The 25,395-nt window shown below is 45.1% G+C and overlaps 1 protein-coding gene across 1 annotated transcript; it reads right to left on the bottom strand.

Moving 5' to 3' along the window:
- Positions 1 to 8,817: 8,817 nt before the first annotated feature.
- LOC116937230 (uncharacterized) lies at positions 8,818 to 22,071 on the bottom strand. The gene is made up of 5 exons (XM_076069276.1): positions 22,063 to 22,071; positions 19,255 to 20,712; positions 14,262 to 14,307; positions 9,762 to 9,863; positions 8,818 to 9,351 (listed from the first exon to the last, which is right to left on the bottom strand). The coding sequence occupies exons 1-3, from the start codon at positions 22,069 to 22,071 to the stop codon at positions 14,302 to 14,304; spliced, it is 1,473 nt and encodes a 490-aa protein (XP_075925391.1). The 3' UTR covers positions 8,818 to 9,351; positions 9,762 to 9,863; positions 14,262 to 14,301.
- Positions 22,072 to 25,395: the final 3,324 nt, after the last annotated feature.

The raw sequence follows: 25,395 nt of genomic DNA, 5'->3' as shown, positions 1-25,395 counted from the left end.
GACAGAGACCCATAGAGACACACAGAGATTCATAGATACACACAGATCCATAGAGACACACAGAGACCCACAGAGACCCACAGAGACCCATAGTGACACAGAAAAACAGAGACATAGAGAGACCTATAGAGACACACAGAGGCCCATAGAGATACACAGGGACCCATAGATACAAATAGATCCATAGAGACACACAGAGACCCATAGAAACACACAGAGACACATAGATACACACAGATCCATAGAGACACACAGAGACCCACAGAGACACACAGAGACCCATAGAGACACACAGAAAAACAGAGACATACAGAGACTCATAGAGACACACAGAGACCCATAGAGATACACAGAGACCCAGAGATACACACAGATCCATAGAGACACACAGAGACCCATTGAGACACACAGAGATCCATAGATACACACAGATCCATAGAGATACACAGAGACCCCTAGAGACAAACAGAAAAACAGAGACATACAGAGACCCATATAGATATACAGAGACCCATAGATACACACAGATCCATAGAAACACACAGAGACACACAGAGACCCATAGAGATACAGAAAAACAGAGACATACAGAGACCCATAGAGACACACAGAGACCCATAGAGACACACAGAGACCCATAGAGATACACAGAGACCCATAGATACACACAGATCCATAGAGACACACAGAGACACACAGAGACCCACAGAGACCCATAGAGACACAGAAAAACAGAGACCCACAGAGACCCATAGAGACACACAGAGACCCAGAGAGATACACAGAGACCCATAGATACACAGAGATCCATAGAGACACACAGAGACCCATAGAGACCCACAGAGATCCATAGAAACACAGAAAAACAGAGACATACAGAGACCCATAGAGACCCACAGAGACCCATAGAGACACACAGAGACCCATAGAGACATACAGAGACCCATAGATTCACACATATCCATAGAGACACATAGAGACACACAGAGACCCACAGAGACTCATAGAGATACAGAAAAACAGAGACATACAGAGACCCACAGAGACACACAGAGACCCATAGAGATACACAGAGACCTATAGATACACACAGATCCATAGAGACACACAGAGACCCACAGAGACCCACAGAGACCCATAGAGACAGAAAAACAGAGACATACAGAGACCCATAGAGACACACAGAGACCCATAGAGACACACAGAGATCCATAGATACACACAGATCCATAGAGACACACAGAGACCCACAGAGACCCACAGAGACCCATAGTGACACAGAAAAACAGAGACATAGAGAGACCTATAGAGACACACAGAGACCCATAGAGACACACAGGGACCCATAGATACACACAGATCCATAGAGACACACAGAGACCCACAGATACACACAGAGACCCATAGAGATACACAGAGACCCCTAGAGACACACAGAAAAACAGAGACATACAGAGACCCATAGAGACATACAGAGACCCATAGAGATATACAGACCCATAGATACACACAGAGACAAATAGAGACACACAGAGACCCATAGAGACACACAGAGACCCATAGAGACACACAGAGACCCATAGAGACACACATAGACCCATATATACACAGAGACCCATAGATACACAGAGACACATAGAGACACACAGAGACCCATAGAGACACACAGAGACCCATAGATACACAGAGACACATAGAGACACATAGAGACACAGAGAGACCCATAGAGACACACAGAGACCCATAGACACACAAAGACCCATAGAGATACACAGAGACCCATAGAGAAAAAGAAAAACAGAGACATACAGAGACCTATAGAGACACACAGAGACCCATAGAGATACAGAAAAACAGAGACATACAGAGACCCATAGAGACACACAGAGACCCATAGAGACACACATAGACCCAGAGAGATACACAGAGACCCATAGATACACACAGATCCATAGAGATACACAGATACCCATAGAGACCCACAGAGACCCATAGAGACACAGAAAAACAGAAACATACAGAAACCCATAGAGACACACAGAGACCCATAGAGATACACAGAGACCCATAGATGCACAGAGACCCATAGAGAAACACTGAGACCCATAGATACACAGAGACCCATAGATACACAGAGACACACAGAGACCCATAGAGACACACAGATACCCATAGAGACACACAGAGAACCATAGAGATACAGAAAAACAGAGACATACAGAGACCCATAGAGACACACAGAGACCCATAGAGATACAGAAAAACAGAGACATACAGAGACCCATAGAGACACACAGAGACCCATAGAGACACACAGAGACCCATAGAGATACACAGATACCCATAGATACACACAGATCCATAGAGACACACAGAGACACACAGAGACCCACAGAGACCAATAGAGACACAGAAAAACAGAGACCCACAGAGACCCATAGAGACACACATAGACCCAGAGAGATACACAGAGACCCATAGATACACACAGATACATAGAGACACACAGAGACCCATAGAGACCCACAGAGACCCATAGAGACACAGAAAAACAGAGACATACAGAGACCCATAGAGACCCACAGAGACCCATAGAGACACACAGAGACCCATAGAGACATACAGAGACCCATAGATTCACACAGATCCATAGAGACACACAGAGACACACAGAGACCCACAGAGACCCATAGAGATACAGAAAAACAGAGACATACAGAGACCCATAGAGACACACAGAGACCCATAGAGATACTCAGAGACCCATAGATACACACAGATCCATAGAGACACACAGAGACCCACAGAGACCCACAGAGACCCATAGTGACACAGAAAAACAGAGACATACAGAGACCTATAGAGACACACAGAGACCCATAGAGATACACAGGGACCCATAGATACAAATAGATCCATAGAGACACACAGAGACCCATAGAAACACACAGAGACACATAGATACACACAGATCCATAGAGAAACACAGAGACCCACAGAGACACACAGAGACCCATAGAGACACACAGAAAAACAGAGACATACAGAGACTCATAGAGACACACAGAGACCCATAGAGATACACAGAGACCCAGAGATACACACAGATCCATAGAGACACACAGAGACCCATTGAGACACACAGAGATCCATAGATACACACAGATCCATAGAGATACACAGAGACCCCTAGAGACAAACAGAAAAACAGAGACATACAGAGACCCATATAGATATACAGAGACCCATAGATACACACAGATCCATAGAAACACACAGAGACACACAGAGACCCATAGAGATACAGAAAAACAGAGACATACAGAGACCCATAGAGACACACAGAGACCCACAGATACACACAGAGACCCATAGAGATACACAGAGACCCCTAGAGACACACAGAAAAACAGAGACATACAGAGACCCATAGAGACACACAGAGACCCATAGAGATACTCAGAGACCCATAGATACACACAGATCCATAGAGACACACAGAGACCCACAGAGACCCACAGAGACCCATAGAGACAGAAAAACAGAGACATGCAGAGACCCATAGAGACAGACAGAGACCCATAGAGACACACAGAGATTCATAGATACACACAGATCCATAGAGACACACAGAGACCCACAGAGACCCACAGAGACCCATAGTGACACAGAAAAACAGAGACATAGAGAGACCTATAGAGACACACAGAGGCCCATAGAGATACACAGGGACCCATAGATACAAATAGATCCATAGAGACACACAGAGACCCATAGAAACACACAGAGACACATAGATACACACAGATCCATAGAGACACACAGAGACCCACAGAGACACACAGAGACCCATAGAGACACACAGAAAAACAGAGACATACAGAGACTCATAGAGACACACAGAGACCCATAGAGATACACAGAGACCCAGAGATACACACAGATCCATAGAGACACACAGAGACCCATTGAGACACACAGAGATCCATAGATACACACAGATCCATAGAGATACACAGAGACCCCTAGAGACAAACAGAAAAACAGAGACATACAGAGACCCATATAGATATACAGAGACCCATAGATACACACAGATCCATAGAAACACACAGAGACACACAGAGACCCATAGAGATACAGAAAAACAGAGACATACAGAGACCCATAGAGACACACAGAGACCCATAGAGACACACAGAGACCCATAGAGATACACAGAGACCCATAGATACACACAGATCCATAGAGACACACAGAGACACACAGAGACCCACAGAGACCCATAGAGACACAGAAAAACAGAGACCCACAGAGACCCATAGAGACACACAGAGACCCAGAGAGATACACAGAGACCCATAGATACACACAGATCCATAGAGACACACAGAGACCCATAGAGACCCACAGAGATCCATAGAAACACAGAAAAACAGAGACATACAGAGACCCATAGAGACCCACAGAGACCCATAGAGACACACAGAGACCCATAGAGACATACAGAGACCCATAGATTCACACATATCCATAGAGACACATAGAGACACACAGAGACCCACAGAGACTCATAGAGATACAGAAAAACAGAGACATACAGAGACCCACAGAGACACACAGAGACCCATAGAGATACACAGAGACCTATAGATACACACAGATCCATAGAGACACACAGAGACCCACAGAGACCCACAGAGACCCATAGAGACAGAAAAACAGAGACATACAGAGACCCATAGAGACACACAGAGACCCATAGAGACACACAGAGATCCATAGATACACACAGATCCATAGAGACACACAGAGACCCACAGAGACCCACAGAGACCCATAGTGACACAGAAAAACAGAGACATAGAGAGACCTATAGAGACACACAGAGACCCATAGAGACACACAGGGACCCATAGATACACACAGATCCATAGAGACACACAGAGACCCACAGATACACACAGAGACCCATAGAGATACACAGAGACCCCTAGAGACACACAGAAAAACAGAGACATACAGAGACCCATAGAGACATACAGAGACCCATAGAGATATACAGACCCATAGATACACACAGATCCATAGAGACACACAGAGACCCACAGAGACCCATAGAGACACAGAAAAACAGAGACATACAGAGACCCATAGAGACACACAGAGACCTATAGATACACACAGATCCATAGAGACACACAGAGACCCACAGAGTCCCATTGACACACAGAAAAACAGAGACATACAGAGACCCATAGAGACACACAGAGACCCATAGAGATACACAGGGATCCATAGATACACACAGATCCATAGAGACACACAGAGACCCACAGAGACACACAGACAAACAGAGACATACAGAGACCCATAGAGACACACAGAGACCCATAGAGATACACAGGGACCCATAGATACACACAGGTCCATAGAGACACACAGAGACCCATAGAGACACACATTAAAACAGAGACACACAGAGACCCATAGAGATACACAGAGACCCAGAGATACACACAGATCCGTAGAGACACACACAGACCCATAGAGATACACAGCGACCCATAGATAAACACAGATCCATAGAGACACACAGAGACCCATAGAGACACGGAAAAACAGAGACCCATGGAGATCCATGGAGATCTATGGAGCCCGTGAAGGCGTTCCTGCCGTAGGCCGCGAGACCAAAACGTCGCTTACCCTGCATGAGCACCATGGGATCTGGTACCGTCCGTCTCTGGAGGAAGTAGAGGCAGCAGGCGAGCTACAGGCAGACAGGAACTCACACACACACACACAGACACACACACACACAGACACACACAGACACACACAGACACACACACAGACACACACAGAGACACACAGACACACACAGACACACACACAGACACACACAGAGACACACAGTGGGGGTGAGTTTGTGTGGTGAGTGAGGAAGTGAGTGGCTGAGTGAGTGAGCGAGTGCTGAGTGAGCGGTGAGTGAAAGAGCGAGTGGGAGAGTGGGTGAGTGATCAAGTGGTGAGCGAGTGGTGAGCGAGTGGTGAGCGAGTGTGCGATTGGTGAGCGATTGAGCGAATGGGTGAGTGGGCAAGCGGCCGAGTGAGCGAGTGGTGAGCGAGTGTACGAGTGGTGAGCGGGCGGGCGAGTTTGCTGTTCGCGTGCATTACCCACCAATCCAAGGGAAATCCCGGCGAGTGACGTCACAAAGACGATGCCGTTGCATGACCTGGTGCAGGATGCGCAGTGAGACACGGTCAGCCACAGGTGGAAGTCCTGGGGCAGAACGCGGAGGCAAAGACAAAGACGAAGGTCGATTCCAAACGTGTTCTACGGCATGTACTGTACTACACTACATTATACACTACTATATGCTACACTACATTATACACTACGACAGTACATTATATACTACTACACTACATTATACACTACAATATACTACGCAACATTATACACTACTACACTACATTATACACTACCATATACTACACTACATTATACACTACTACCCTACATTATATACTACTACACTACTATATACTACTACACTACTATATACTACTACACTACAATATACTACAATACATTATATACTGCTACACTACTATATACTACTACACTACATTATATACTACTACACTACAATATATACTACACTATATACTACTACACTACATTATATACTACTACTACACTACATTATATACTACTACACTACTATATACTACTACACTACTATATACTACTACACTACATTATATACTACTACACTACATTATATACTACTACACTACATTATATACTACTACACTACACTATATACTACTACTACACTACATTCTATACTACTACACTACATTATATACTGCTACACTACTATATACTACTACACTACATTATATACTACTACACTACAATATATACTACTACACTATATACTACTACACTACATTCTATACTACTACTACACTACATTCTATACTACTACACTACATTATATACTGCTACACTACTATATACTGCTACACTACTATATACTACTACACTACTTTATACTACTACAATACATTATATACTGCTACACTACATTATACACCACTACACTACATTATAAACTACTACACTACATCATATACTACTACATTATATACTACTACACTACATTATGTACTACTACACTACATTATATACTACTAAACTATACACTACTACACTACATTATATACTACTATATTATATACTACTACACTGCATTATGTACTACTACACCACATTAAATACTACTACACTACATTATACACTGCTACACTACATTATATACTACTACACTACATTATATACTACTACACTATACACTACTACACTACATTATACACTACTATATACTAAACTACATTATACACTACTACACTACATTATATACTACTACACTATACACTACTACACCACATTATATACTACTACACTACATTATACACTACTCCACTACTATATACTACACTGCATTACACACTACTACACTACATTATACTCTACTACACTACATTATACACTACTATACACGTAATACACTACTATATACTACTATATACTACACTACATTATACACTACTATACACATTATACACTACTGTATACTATACTACATTATAAACTACTAAACACATTATATACTACTATATACTACACTACATTATACACTACTACACTACATTATATACTACTACACTACATTATATACTACTACACTATACACTACTACACTACATTATATACTACTACACTACATTATATACTACTACACTACATTATACACTACTACACTTCATTATATACTACACTACATTATATACTACTACACAATATTATACACTACTACACTACGCCAGGGCCTGGGACAGACAGAGAGACACAGAGACACGGCATGGGACAGACAGAGAGACACAGAGAGACATACAGAGAGACACAGAGACACGACATGGGACAGACAGAGAGACACAGAGAGACAGACAGAGAGACACAGAGACACGGCATGGGACAGAGAGATACGGCCTGGGACAGACAGAGAGACACAGAGACAGAGAGACACAGAGACACGGCATGGGACAGAGAGATACGGCCTGGGACAGAGAAAGAAAGACACAAAGACAAACAGAGAGACACAGAGACATACAGAGAGACACAGAGACACACAGAGACCCATAGAGATACACAGAGACCTATAGATACACACAGATCCATAGAGACACACAGAGACCCACAGAGACCCACAGAGACCCATAGAGACAGAAAAACAGAGACATACAGAGACCCATAGAGACACACAGAGACCCATAGAGACACACAGAGATCCATAGATACACACAGATCCATAGAGACACACAGAGACCCACAGAGACCCACAGAGACCCATAGTGACACAGAAAAACAGAGACATAGAGAGACCTATAGAGACACACAGAGACCCATAGAGACACACAGGGACCCATAGATACACACAGATCCATAGAGACACACAGAGACCCACAGATACACACAGAGACCCATAGAGATACACAGAGACCCCTAGAGACACACAGAAAAACAGAGACATACAGAGACCCATAGAGACATACAGAGACCCATAGAGATATACAGACCCATAGATACACACAGATCCATAGAGACACACAGAGACCCACAGAGACCCATAGAGACACAGAAAAACAGAGACATACAGAGACCCATAGAGACACACAGAGACCTATAGATACACACAGATCCATAGAGACACACAGAGACCCACAGAGTCCCATTGACACACAGAAAAACAGAGACATACAGAGACCCATAGAGACACACAGAGACCCATAGAGATACACAGGGATCCATAGATACACACAGATCCATAGAGACACACAGAGACCCACAGAGACACACAGACAAACAGAGACATACAGAGACCCATAGAGACACACAGAGACCCATAGAGATACACAGGGACCCATAGATACACACAGGTCCATAGAGACACACAGAGACCCATAGAGACACACATTAAAACAGAGACACACAGAGACCCATAGAGATACACAGAGACCCAGAGATACACACAGATCCGTAGAGACACACACAGACCCATAGAGATACACAGCGACCCATAGATAAACACAGATCCATAGAGACACACAGAGACCCATAGAGACACGGAAAAACAGAGACCCATGGAGATCCATGGAGATCTATGGAGCCCGTGAAGGCGTTCCTGCCGTAGGCCGCGAGACCAAAACGTCGCTTACCCTGCATGAGCACCATGGGATCTGGTACCGTCCGTCTCTGGAGGAAGTAGAGGCAGCAGGCGAGCTACAGGCAGACAGGAACTCACACACACACACACAGACACACACACACACAGACACACACAGACACACACAGACACACACACAGACACACACAGAGACACACAGACACACACAGACACACACACAGACACACACAGAGACACACAGTGGGGGTGAGTTTGTGTGGTGAGTGAGGAAGTGAGTGGCTGAGTGAGTGAGCGAGTGCTGAGTGAGCGGTGAGTGAAAGAGCGAGTGGGAGAGTGGGTGAGTGATCAAGTGGTGAGCGAGTGGTGAGCGAGTGGTGAGCGAGTGTGCGATTGGTGAGCGATTGAGCGAATGGGTGAGTGGGCAAGCGGCCGAGTGAGCGAGTGGTGAGCGAGTGTACGAGTGGTGAGCGGGCGGGCGAGTTTGCTGTTCGCGTGCATTACCCACCAATCCAAGGGAAATCCCGGCGAGTGACGTCACAAAGACGATGCCGTTGCATGACCTGGTGCAGGATGCGCAGTGAGACACGGTCAGCCACAGGTGGAAGTCCTGGGGCAGAACGCGGAGGCAAAGACAAAGACGAAGGTCGATTCCAAACGTGTTCTACGGCATGTACTGTACTACACTACATTATACACTACTATATGCTACACTACATTATACACTACGACAGTACATTATATACTACTACACTACATTATACACTACAATATACTACGCAACATTATACACTACTACACTACATTATACACTACCATATACTACACTACATTATACACTACTACCCTACATTATATACTACTACACTACTATATACTACTACACTACTATATACTACTACACTACAATATACTACAATACATTATATACTGCTACACTACTATATACTACTACACTACATTATATACTACTACACTACAATATATACTACACTATATACTACTACACTACATTATATACTACTACTACACTACATTATATACTACTACACTACTATATACTACTACACTACTATATACTACTACACTACATTATATACTACTACACTACATTATATACTACTACACTACATTATATACTACTACACTACACTATATACTACTACTACACTACATTCTATACTACTACACTACATTATATACTGCTACACTACTATATACTACTACACTACATTATATACTACTACACTACAATATATACTACTACACTATATACTACTACACTACATTCTATACTACTACTACACTACATTCTATACTACTACACTACATTATATACTGCTACACTACTATATACTGCTACACTACTATATACTACTACACTACTTTATACTACTACAATACATTATATACTGCTACACTACATTATACACCACTACACTACATTATAAACTACTACACTACATCATATACTACTACATTATATACTACTACACTACATTATGTACTACTACACTACATTATATACTACTAAACTATACACTACTACACTACATTATATACTACTATATTATATACTACTACACTGCATTATGTACTACTACACCACATTAAATACTACTACACTACATTATACACTGCTACACTACATTATATACTACTACACTACATTATATACTACTACACTATACACTACTACACTACATTATACACTACTATATACTAAACTACATTATACACTACTACACTACATTATATACTACTACACTATACACTACTACACCACATTATATACTACTACACTACATTATACACTACTCCACTACTATATACTACACTGCATTACACACTACTACACTACATTATACTCTACTACACTACATTATACACTACTATACACGTAATACACTACTATATACTACTATATACTACACTACATTATACACTACTATACACATTATACACTACTGTATACTATACTACATTATAAACTACTAAACACATTATATACTACTATATACTACACTACATTATACACTACTACACTACATTATATACTACTACACTACATTATATACTACTACACTATACACTACTACACTACATTATATACTACTACACTACATTATATACTACTACACTACATTATACACTACTACACTTCATTATATACTACACTACATTATATACTACTACACAATATTATACACTACTACACTACGCCAGGGCCTGGGACAGACAGAGAGACACAGAGACACGGCATGGGACAGACAGAGAGACACAGAGAGACATACAGAGAGACACAGAGACACGACATGGGACAGACAGAGAGACACAGAGAGACAGACAGAGAGACACAGAGACACGGCATGGGACAGAGAGATACGGCCTGGGACAGACAGAGAGACACAGAGACAGAGAGACACAGAGACACGGCATGGGACAGAGAGATACGGCCTGGGACAGAGAAAGAAAGACACAAAGACAAACAGAGAGACACAGAGACATACAGAGAGACACAGAGACACGGCATTGGACAGAGAGACACGGCCTAGAACAAACAGAGAGACACAGAAACAAAAAGAGAGACACAGAGACACGGCTTGGGACAGACAGAGAGACACGTAATGGGACAGACAGAGACACACAGAGACACGGCCTGGGACAGACAGAGAGACACAGAGACGCGGCATGGGACAGAGATACACGGCTTGGGACAGACAGAGAGACACAGAGACAGACACAGAGAGACACAGAGACAGACACAGAGAGACACAGATACAGACACAGAGAGACACGACATGGGACAGAAACAGACACAGAGAGATACGCCATGGGACAGAGACAGACACAGAGAGACACGACCTGGGACAGATAGACAGACACAAAGACAAACAGAGAGACATAGAGACAGACACAGAGAGACACGGCATGGAACAGAGACAGACACAGAGAGACACGGCATGGGACAAAGACAGACAGAGAGACACAGAGACAGACACAGAGAGATACAGAGACAGACACAGAGAGAGACGGCATGGGACAGAGACAGACAGAGAGACACGGCCTGGGACAGACAGAGAGACACAAAGACAGACACAGAGAGATACAGAAACAGACACAGAGAGACACGGCATGGGACAGAGACAGACACAGAGAGACACGGGACGGGACAGAGACAGACACAGAGAGACACGACATGGGACAGATACAGAAACACAGAGAGAAACGGGACGGGACAGAGACAGACACAGAGAGACACAGAGACAGACACAGAGAGACACGGGACGGGATAGAGACAGACACAGAGAGACACGACATGGGACAGAGACAGACACAGAGAGACACGGGACGGGACAGAGACATAAACACAGAGAGACACAGAGACAGACACAGAGACAGACACAGAGAGATACAGAGACATACAGAGAGAAACAGAGACACGGCATGGGACAGAGACAGACACAGAGAGACACGGCCTGGGACAGACAGACAGACACAGAGACAAACAGAGAGACACAGAGACAGACACAGAGAGACACGGGACGGGATAGACAGAGAGACACAGAGACATACAGAGAGACACAGAGAGACACGGCATGGGACAGAGACAGACACAGAGAGACACGGCTTGGGACAGAGACAGAAACAGAGACAAACAGAGAGACACAGAGACAGACACAGAGAGACACAGAGACAAACAGAGAGACACAGAGAGACACGGCCTGGGACAGACAGAGAGACACAAAGACAAACAGAGACAGACACAGAGAGACACGGCATGGGACAGAGACAGAAACACAGAGACAGACACAGAGAGATACAGAGACAGACACAGCGAGACACAGAGACAGATTCAAAGAGACACAGAGACAGACACAGAGAGACACGACATGGGACAGAGACATACACAGAGAGACACGGCATGGGACAGAGACATACACAGAGAGACACGGCCTGGGACAGACAGAGAGACACAGAGACACAGAGACAGACACAGAGAGACACGGCATGGGACAGAGACAGAAACACAGAGACAGACACAGAGAGATACAGAGACAGACACAGAGAGACACAGAGAGAGACACAGAGAGACACGACATGGAACAGAGACATACACAGAGAGACACGGCATGGGACAGACAGAGAGATACAGAGACAAACAGAGAGACACAGAGACAGACAGAGAGAGACACGGCATGGGACAGAGACAGACACAGAGACATACAGAGAGACACAGAGACAGACAGAGAGACACAGAGACAGACACAGAGATACACAGAGACAGACAGAGACACGGCCTGGGACAGAGACAGACACAGAGACAGACACAGAGACAGACACAGAGAGACACAGAGACAGACACAAAGAGACAAAGAGAGACACAGAGACAGACACAGAGACAGACACAGAGAGACACAGACACAGAGAGACACAGAGACAGAGAGACAGACACAGAGAGACACAGAGACAGACACAGAGACAGAAACACAGAGACACAGAGATACACAGAGACAGACAGAGACACGGCCTGGGACAGAGACAGACACAGAGACAGACACAGAGAGACACAGCGAGACACAGAGACAGACACAGAGACAGACACAGAGACAGACACAGAGAGACACAGAGAGACACAGAGAGACACGGGACGGGACAGAGACAGACAGAGAGACACGGGACGGGACAGAGACAGACACAGAGAGACACAGACAGAGACAGAGAGACACAGAGACAGAGAGACACAGAGACAGACAGAGAGACACAGAGAGACACAGAGACAGACACAGAGACAGACACAGAGAGACACAGAGACAGAGACAGACACAGAGACAGTGACAGAGAGACACAGAAAGACACAGAGACAGACACAGAGAGACACAGAGACAGAGAGACACGGGACGGGACAGAGACAGACACAGAGAGACACAGAGACAGAGAGACACGGGACGGGACAGAGACAGACACAGAGACACAGAGACAGAGAGACACGGGACGGGAGTCTCACCTGAATTGTCACGCTGAGCCATGACAGCCACGCCGTGGAGCTACCCCTGAAACACAGAGGGGGGGGGGGGGAGACGTGGGGGGAAGGGTGGGGGGGAGACGTGGGGGGAGGGGTGGGGGGAGAGGTGGGGGGAGTGGTGTCGGGGTGACCGACGCAATGATTATAATATATATGATTATAATATATATGATTAAAATATATATGATTATAATATATCAATAATTAAGGTTTGTTTGGGGTTAGATCGCGTTAATATGAATTACTGTGTCGTTAAAGCCGCCACCACCCGACATGGCCAATTATTTAAGGGGTTTGCGTTACGTAAACAGAACGTGGCCAATTCGTTACTAGTACAGCACTAACCGGTTGCTGTATGTTGCAGAGTTAAATCCACTATAGCATTTACAATTCGTTACTAGTACAGCACTAACCAGTTACTGTGTGTTGGAGAGTTAAACCCACTACAACATTTACAATTCGTTACTAATACAGTACTAACCGGTTGCTGTGTGTCGGAGAGTTAAACCCACTGCAACATTTACAATTCGTTACTAGTACAGCACTAACCGGTTGCTGTGTGTTGGAGAGTAAAACCAACTACTACATTTACAATTCGTTACTAGAACAGCACTAACCGGTTGTTGTGTGTTGGAAAGTTAAACCTACTACGACATTTACTATTCATTACTAGTACAGCACTAACCCGTTGCTGTGTGTTTGAGAGTTAAACCCACTACAACATTTACAATTCGTTACTAGTACAGCACTAACCGGTTGCTGTGTGTTGGAGAGTTAAACTCACTACAACATTATCAATTCGTTACTAGTACCGCACTAACTGGTTGCTGTGTGTTGGAGAGTCAAACCAACTACTACATTTACAATTCGTTACTAGTACAGCACTAACCGGTTGTTGTGTGTTGGAAAGTTAAACCTACTACGACATTTACTATTCATTACTAGTACAGCACTAACCCGTTGCTGTGTGTTTGAGAGTTAAACCCACTACAACATTATCAATTCGTTACTAGTACCGCACTAACCGGTTGCTGTGTGCTGGAGAGTTAAACCCACTACTACATTTACAATTCGTTACTAGTACAGCACTAACCGGTTGCTGTGTGTTGGAGAGTTAAACCCACTGCAACATTTACAATTCGTTACTAGTACAGCACTAACCGGTTGCTGTGTGTTGGAGAGTTAAACCCACTGCAACATTTACAATTCGTTACTAGTACAGCACTAACCGGTTGCTGTGTGTTGGAGAGTTAAACCCACTGCAACATTTACAATTCGTTACTAGTACAGCACTAACCGGTTGCTGTGTGTTGGATAGTTAAACCCACTACGACATTTACAATTCGTTACTAGTACAGCACTAACCGGTTGCTGTGTGTTGGAGAGTTAAACCCACTGTGACATTTACAATTCGTTACTAGTACAGCACTAACCGGTTGCTGTGTGTTGGAGAGTTAAACCCACTACAACATTTACAATTTGTTACTAGTACAGCACTAACCGGTTGCTGTGTGTTGGAGAGCTAAACCCACTACGACATTTACAATTCGTTACTAGTACAGCACTAACCGGTTGCTGTGTGTTGGAGAGTTAATCCCACTACAACATTTACAATTCGTTACTAGTACAGCACTAACCGGTTGCTGTGTGTTGGAGAGTTAAACCCACTACTACATTTACAATTCGTTACTAGTACAGCACTAACCGGTTGCTGTGTGTTGGAGTTTTAAATCCACTACTACTTTTACAATTCGTTACTAGTACAGCACTAACCGGTTGGTGTGTGTTGGAGAGTTAAACCCACTACTACATTTGCAATTCGTTACTAGTACAGCACTAACCGGTTGCTGTGTGTTGGAGAGTTAAACCCACTACTACATTTACAATTCGTTACTCGTACAGCACTAACCGGTTGCTGTGTGTTGGATAGTTAAACCCACTACGACATTTACAATTCGTTACTAGTACAGCACTAACCGGTTGCTGTGTGTTGGAGAGTTAAACCCACTGTGACATTTACAATTCGTTACTAGTACAGCACTAACCGGTTGCTGTGTGTTGGAGAGTTAAACCCACTACAACATTTACAATTCGTTACTAGTACAGCAATAACCGGTTGCTATGTGTTGGAGAGCTAAACCCACTACGACATTTACAATTCGTTACTAGTACAGCACTAACCGGTTGCTGTGTGTTGGAGTTTTAAATAACACTACTACTTTTACAATTCGTTACTAGTACAGCACTAACCGGTTGCTGTGTGTTGGAGAGTTAAACCCACTACTACATTTACAATTCGTTACTAGTACAGCACTAACCGGTTGCTGTGTGTTGGAGTTTTAAATCCACTACTACTTTTACAATTCGTTACTAGTACAGCACTAACCGGTTGCTGTGTGTTGGAGAGCTAAACCCACTACGACATTTACAATTCGTTACTAGTACAGCACTAACCGGTTGCTGTGTGTTGGAGAGTTAATCCCACTACAACATTTACAATTCGTTACTAGTACAGCACTAACCGGTTGCTGTGTGTTGGAGAGTTAAACCCACTACATTTACAATTCGTTACTAGTACAGCACTAACCGGTTGCTGTGTGTTGGAGTTTTAAATCCACTACTACTTTTACAATTCGTTACTAGTACAGCACTAACCGGTTGGTGTGTGTTGGAGAGTTAAACCCACTACTACATTTGCAATTCGTTACTAGTACAGCACTAACCGGTTGCTGTGTGTTGGAGAGTTAAACCCACTACTACATTTACAATTCGCTACTCGTACAGCACTAACCGGTTGCTGTGTGTTGGATAGTTAAACCCACTACGACATTTACAATTCGTTACTAGTACAGCACTAACCGGTTGCTGTGTGTTGGAGAGTTAAACCCACTGTGACATTTACAATTCGTTACTAGTACAGCACTAACCGGTTGCTGTGTGTTGGAGAGTTAAACCCACTACAACATTTACAATTCGTTACTAGTACAGCACTAACCGGTTGCTGTGTGTTGGAGAGCTAAACCCACTACGACATTTACAATTCGTTACTAGTACAGCACTAACCGGTTGCTGTGTGTTGGAGTTTTAAATCCACTACTACTTTTACAATTCGTTACTAGTACAGCACTAACCGGTTGCTGTGTGTTGGAGAGTTAATCCCACTACAACATTTACAATTCGTTACTAGTACAGCACTAACCGGTTGCTGTGTGTTGGAGAGTTAAACCCACTACTACATTTACAATTCGTTACTAGTACAGCACTAACCGGTTGCTGTGTGTTGGAGTTTTAAATCCACTACTACTTTTACAATTCGTTACTAGTACAGCACTAACCGGTTGCTGTGTGTTGGAGAGTTAAACCCACTGCTACATTTGCAATTCGTTACTAGTACAGCACTAACCGGTTGCTGTGTGTTGGAGAGTTAAACCCACTACTACATTTACAATTCGTTACTCGTACAGCACTAACCGGTTGCTGTGTGTTGGAGAGTTAATCCCACTACAACATTTACAATTCGTTGCTAGTACAGCACTAACCGGTTGCTGTGTGTTGGAGAGTTAAACCCACTACAACATTCACAATTCGTTACTAGTACAGCGCTAACCGGTTGATGTGTGTTGGAGAGTTAAACCCACTACAACATTTACAATTCGTTACTAGTACAGCACTAACCGGTTTGCTGTGTGTTGTGTTTTTTGTTTATTTTTACTAATTTTGAACCTATCAAGGTGACTTTACCGAAAGACCCAAACAATTTGAATTCCTGCAGTCACGACAACAACAACAAGAAGCACTTTCGAAGAAATGAGTTTGTCGATCTCGGTGATGATTTCAAAGTGGCATCAAAGTTCCCAGCGGCTTCCTAATAACGGAAGGAAGACAGCGTTCCAGACGGCCACGGAAGCGCGCCTTACCCGGCTAAAACATTTTAGATGAATATATAACAAAAAAAAGTTAAAAGGGGCCGTGCATAAATGACGTCACGCGATTTTGGTCGCGTGACGTCACACGGCGTCAGAAAAAGTCAGACCCCCCCCCTCAAATAAGACGTCATAAAGCTCTGCCCCCCCCCCCCCACAAAAAAATATTTCCATTTTTAAAATAAAACATGCTTCAAATCGCTTTAAACTATCGTCATTGTAGTTGCGTATTTAATGTGGCGCTGCACTCTGATGTTGTAGGAGAAAACATTTATTTAAAAAACAAAATCTATTTAATTAAGTAGAACGTTTTGATTTAAAGCTTTCGTGACTGCAGGGATTCATATTTTTGGTTCTTTCGGTAAAGTCACCACCACGTGGAAAGGAAACAATAAAATAATAAAATATATATAAAACAACAAAAATTCTCACGACGTTTCGACCATAACACACGTCGTGAGAATTTTTATTGTTTTATATATTTTTTATTATTTTATTGTTTCCCTTCAACGTGACTTTACCGAAAGAGCTAAGAATATGAGTCCATCTATGTTCGGAAAAGAGGAGGGGGGGAGACGAAAATAATGGATGCGGTCTGAAAGCTACCGTAAGCGTGAACAATCATTTATGGACGACCCCTTAACACAACTCGTCCATTTGAATAACTGCCAAATCGCTCTCCGTGGTGCTAACGTTAAAATAAAACGCCACTTTTTTTCAATGATTTCCTGCTGTGGTTTTCACACCTGATGATGATTGCTCGTATTGCAGTCGAAACGTCGTGATAATTTTATTGTTTTATATTTTTATTATTTTATTGTTTCCGTTCTACGTGGTGACTTGACCGAAAGAACTAACAATATAAGCAGAACGTGTTGTCTATATTTATTTAAAGTTGCGCATTTTGATGCGACGTCACATTTCTCAAACCCTCCCACCCCTCCTCCTCGTCACACATCGTCACAAATGTCTGACCCATCCTCCACCCCCACCCCCACCTAGGCGCGTGACGTCATTTATGGACGGCCCCAAGTCGTTTCAGGTTTACTTACCAGCGCCAAATCGCCGTGAGCAGAGAATGCGGCCTCCAAACGCCCGACGCTACGAGCGGCGGTGGCGTTGTAACGGGGAGCGAGGCCAACGGAGGGTCCACCTCCATGCCTGGGCTCAGCAGCAGCAGAAGCAGCAGAGGCAGCAGCAGCAGCAGGCAGACGAGCCACGTGCGCTGAGATAGCATGGCGGATCTTCTCCCTCTGAAGCAACCTCACCCTCCTTATCCCTCCGCTCGGCGTCAACGAAGGGAATGAGTCGTGTGGGTGAGCGTTGCGAGATAGCGTGTCAGTGTTCGCGAGGTAGTGTGGGAGAGTGTGGGAGCGTGTATGTGTGTGAGAGTGTGTGTGTGTGTGAGAGTGTGTGAGGGTGTGTGTGTGAGTGTGTGAGTGTGTGTCTGAGAGTGTGTGTGAGAGTGTGTGTGTGAGAGTGTGTGTGTGAGAGTGAGTGTGTGAGAGAGTGTGTGTGTGAGTGTGAGAGAGAGTGTGAGAGAGTATGTGTGTGTGTGAGAGTGTGTGTGAGAGTGTGTGTGTGTGAGAGTGTGTGTGTGTGAGTGTGAGAGAGAGTGTGAGAGAGTATGTGTGTGTGTGAGAGAGTGTGGGAGCGTGTGTGTATGTGAGAGTGTGTGTGTGAGAGAGTGAGAGAGAGTGTGAGAGTGTGTGTGAGACTCTGAGAGAGTGTGTGTGTGTGTGTGAGAGAGTGTGTGTGTGTGAGTGTGTGTGAGAGAGTGTGTGTGTGAGAGTGTGAAAGAGAGTGTGTGTGTGAGAGTGTGTGTGTGTGTGAGAGTGTGTGTGTGAGAGTGTGTGTGAGAGTGTGTGTGAGACTCTGAGAGAGTGTGTGTGTGTGAGAGTGTGAATGTGTGTGAGAGTGTGTGTGTGAGAGAGTGTGTGTGAGAGTGTGTGTGTGTGTGAGAGTGTGTGTGTGTGAGAGTGTGTGTGTGAGAGTGTGTGTGACACTCTGAGAGTGTGTGTGTGTGAGAGTGTGAATGTGTGTGAGAGTGTGTGTGAGTGTGTGTGTGAGAGTGTGTGAGAGAGAGTGAGAGAGTGTGTGAGAGAGTGTGAGAGTGTGAGAGAGTGTGTGTGTGTGAGAGAGTGAGAGAGTGTGTGTGTGAGAGTGTGTGTGTGTGAGAGAATGTGTGTGTGTGAGAGTGTTTGAGAGTGTGTGAGAGAGAGAGTGTGTGTGTGTGAGAGAGAGTGAGATTGAGAGAGTGTGTGAGAGAGTGTGTGTGTGTGAGAGAGTGAGAGAGTGTGTGTGTGTGAGAGTGTGTGAGAGTGTGAGAGAGTGAGAGTGTGTGTGTGAGAGAGTGTGTGTGTGAGAGTGTGTGAGAGTGTGTGTGAGAGAGTGTGAGAGAGTGAGAGAGTGTGTGTGTGAGAGAGAGAGTGAGAGAGTGTATTTAGATTTTTTTTAGAGCGTGTGAAAAAGCGTGCGTCCTTGTCAGAGTTCGTCTCATAATGACGTAGCTAGTCACGTGTCAGTTCTACGCGCGTCACGAAGAGCGTTACGTAACCAACGCACCACGTGACCGCCGCGCCAACGCGCGCGTGCGCACTGGCTGTTTCCGTTTCAACGGCTCGGCGAACACTGCCCATAGACTCAGCACTGCCCATAGACTCAACACTGCCCATAGACTCAGCACTGCCCATAGACTCAACCCTGCCCATAGACTCAACACTGCCCATAGACTCAGCACTGCCCATAGACTCAGCACTGCCCATAGACTCAACCCTGCCCATAGACTCAACACTGCCCATAGACTCAGCACTGCCCATAGACTCAACACTGCCCATAGACTCAACACTGCCCATAGACTCAGCACTGCCCATAGACTCAACACTGCCCATAGACTCAACCCTGCCCATAGACTCAACACTGCCCATAGACTCAGCACTGCCCATAGACTCAGCACTGCCCATAGACTCAACAGTGCCCATAGACTCAGCACTGCCCATAGACTCAACACTGCCCATAGACTCAGCACTGCCCATAGACTAACATTGCCCATAGACTCAGCACTGCCCATAGACTCAGCACTGCCCATAGACTCAACACTGCCCATAGACTCAGCACTGCCCATAGACTAACATTGCCCATAGACTCAGCACTGCCCATAATACTCAGCACTGCCCATAGACTCAGGACTGCCCATAGACTCAACACTGCCCATAGACTCAGCACTGCCCATAGACTAACACTGCCCATAAACTCAGCACTGCCCATAGACTCAGCACTGCCCATAGACTCAGCACTGCCCATAGACTCAACACTGCTCCATAGACTCAGCACTGCCCATAGACTCAACACTGCCCATAGACTCAACACTGCCCATAGACTCAGCACTGCCCATAGACTCAACACTGCCCATAGACTGAACACTGCCCCTTCGACTTAATACTGCACCATAGACTCAGCACTGCCCATAGACTTCTTCATGGTTTGAGTGATAGCTTTGCGAGTAACCATTAGCTTTAAGAGCTTGGTGTACCTGCTTGAGTTCACTGCCTATGTGTGCCTGGTCGGATATGCATTGGGCTCTAAGGTACAGAGTCTTGATGAGAGAATTCTTCTGTGATGGATAGTGGTGGGAATCCGGTTTCAGATAAGCATCCGTATGGGTAGCTTTCCTGTAGACAGAGTGGCTCATTGAACCATCAGGTCTCTTTTTTATTAGGACATCCAAAAAAGGTAGCTTGCCATCTTTTTCGACTTCCATGGTAAATCTGATGGCTGGGTGTATGGAATTGATGTGGTTGAAGAATTGGTCTAGAGCTGGCCGGCCATGTGGCCAGATGACAAAAGTGTCATCCACTTACTTCTTCCATAAGGTGAGGCACAGAGTGGCAGTCTGGATGGCGTCAGTCTCAAATTTCTCCATGAAAATGTTAGCTATAACCGGAGATAGGGGGGAGCCCATTGGGGTGCCCTCAGTTTGTAGAAAGTTCCATTCCAAGTGAAGTATGTATTGGTTAAACAGTGTCTCACCAGGGGGGGTAACTAAGTGTTTAGTCCTTGATGAACCAAGTCTTCAATCATTGGCGATGGTGTCAGGTACAGGAACCTTGGTGAATAAGGAAACTACATCAAAACTGACAAGCAGGTCGTCTGGGGACAGGGAAATACCCTTGATTGTCGATTCCAGGTGAGTAGAATTTTGTTCCGCAGAGGTGGTTTTTCCAGTGAAAGGACGCAGGATTTCAGACAAAAAACGAGCCAGTTTGTAGGTGGGGGAGTTGATAGTAGAGACGATGGGACGAAGGGGTGTATCTACTTTATGTTTTTTTGGTAAGCCGTATAATCTTGGTGGCCTGGCAGCAGAAGTTTTCAATGAAAACTGTTTAGATTGATCAATTAATGCGGTTGAATCAGCCTCGTCACACAAACCAACAGTACCCTGGTGTCTACAAACTAAGTTGCTTCTGTGGTAGTAGTTACATTGGAGAAACCAAACGCCATGTCTCGGACCGCATTCGTGAACACAAAGCAGACCTTAAACACGGTAGGACCAACACCTCGGCCGTGGTAGATCATTGTTATAATTCAGTAGGCTCACATGACATTGACTTTTCCAAGACAGAGGTTCTTTGTAAGCCATCTGGCTACCATGAGAGATTCGTTCATGAGGCTATCCACATATACAAGCACAGAGACAATTTCAACCGAGAAGATGGATTCTGGCTTAGCAATCATTGGAAGGATTTGATAAACCATTTCAGGTCTTAATTGATTGTTCACGCTTACAGTGGCTTTCAGACAGCATACAATAATTTTTCGTCTCCCCCCTCCTCTTTTCAGAACATAGATGGACTAGTCCTTCTAAATAAACTGCCAAATTGCTGCACGTGGCGCTGACGCTTTTAAATAAATACACCGTTTACAAATACATTAATTAATGCAAACCGACACACCTGATGACGACCGTTTGTGTTATGGTCGAAACGTCGTGAGAATTTTTATTGTTTTATATATTTTTTATTATTTATTGTTTCCCTTCAACGTGACTTTACCGAAAGAGCTAAGAATATGAGGGAGGGGGGTGTTTGAGAAATGTGACGTCAAATCAAAATGGGCAACTTTAAATAATTATAGACAACACGTTCTGCTTAATTAAATAGACTTTTTTAAAAATAAATGTTCTCTCCTACAACATCAGAGTGCAGCGCCACATTAAATACGCACTACAATGACAATAGTTTAAAGCGATTTGAAGCATGTTTTATATATATTTGCGTGACGTCATGTTTGGGGGGGGGGTCTGACTTTTTGTGACGCCGTGTGACGAGGGGGGGGGGCAAAAATCGTCCAAAATTGCGTGACGTCATTTATGGACGGCCCCATACGCTGTGTAACAAAAATATATATTTTAATTATCATCGTCGTCGTGTCTGTGGAAATATATAGCAGCCAAATACTCTAAACGCGTTTTTATACAGAATCTTCGAGACCCATAGACCCACAGAGACCCATAGAGACCCATATAGACCCGCAGAGACCCACAGAGACCCACAGAGACCCATAGAGACCCACAGAGACCCACAGAGACCAATATACCCATAGAGACCCACAGATTACCCATAGAGACCCACAGAACCTCATAGAGACCCATAGAGACACACAGAGACCCCATAGACCTATAGAGACCCGTAGACCCATACTCATAGAGACCCATAGACCCCATAGACTCATAGAAACCCATAGACCCATACTCATAGAGACCCATAGACCCGCAGAGACCCACAGAGACCCATAGACTCACAGAAACCCTTCAACCCACAGAGACCTACAGACCCACAGAGACCCAGAGACTCGTATAGACCCGCAGAGACCCACAGAAATGCATAGCAGCATCGAAATAATTTAAACGCACTGACATTTTAAATGGATCCGGACAAAATGGAGAGAGACGCAGACTCGGAATATACAGCAGCAGCAGGCAGGGTCGGGATCGAACCCACGACCTCCTGCACACCTGGCGAGGTAGTCAACATCTCATAGCCACCGTGGTGATGATGAGAGAGACGCAATTGGTACCTCAACACACATGGCACGGTTGACTACGTACGGTGCGAAAAAAAGTTCAAGCCAAAGACAAAGATCCTCCGTATAGCCTTAACAGACTGTTGGGACAAGTGCTATTAGCGAGTAGCACCTATGTTGTAGTGGGTTTAACTCTCCAACACACAGCAACAGGTTAGTGCTGCACTAGTAACGAATTGTAAATGTTGTAGTGGGTTTAACTCTCCAACACAGAGAAACCGGTTAATGCTGTACTAGTAACGAATTGGCCACGTTCTGTTGATGTGACACAAACCCCCCATGAACATATACTGGCCTTTCACGATATGTGGCAATTTTAGATTCACCCCTCAAATGATGAATAAACCCATCCCCAGGGCAAAGCGGCGATTCTCCCTCCCACAACCCACCCCTGCCCACCCACTACCCACCCACTACCCACCCCTACCCACCCACTACCCACCCACTACCAACCCCCAACCACTCCCTACTCACCTACAACCCACCCCCTACCCACCCACTACCCACCCTTACCCACCCACTACCCACCCCAACCCACCCACTACCCACTCACTAGCCACCCCCTACCCACCTACAACCCACCCCCTACCCACCCACTACCCACCCCCTACCAACCCACTACCCACCCCCTACCCACAACCACTCCCTACCCACCTACAACCCACCCCCTACCCACCCACAACCCACCCCTACCCACCCCTTACCCACCCCCTACCCACCCCCTACCCACCCACAACCCACCCTTACCCACCCACAACCCACCCCCTACTCACCCACAACCCACCCCTACCCACCCCTTACCCACCCCCTACCCACCCCCTACCCACCTACAACCCACCCCCTACCCACCCACAACCCACCCCTACCCACCCCTTACCCACCCCCTACCCACCCCCTACCCACCCACAACCCACCCTTACCCACCCACAACCCACCCCCTACTCACCCACAACCCACCCCCTACCCACCCACGCGCGCGCGACAGTGATGGAGATGCCGTCTTCTGCTCCTGCTGCTCCTGCTGCTGCTGTCTCTGATGCTGGGGGTGGTGCCGATGACCCCGCGTGGCCGAGCCGAGCGGCGTGCCTGTCGCTCGCCCTCTGCGCCTTCCA

The sequence above is a fragment of the Petromyzon marinus genome, chromosome 24, assembly GCF_048934315.1.
Source record: "Petromyzon marinus isolate PM22_M1 ecotype Great Lakes invasive population chromosome 24, UKy_Petmar_22M1.pri1.0, whole genome shotgun sequence".
NCBI lineage: Eukaryota > Metazoa > Chordata > Hyperoartia > Petromyzontiformes > Petromyzontidae > Petromyzon > Petromyzon marinus.
Note: the sequence above shows the minus strand (reverse complement) of the source record. Positions and strands in the feature narration are given on the sequence as shown.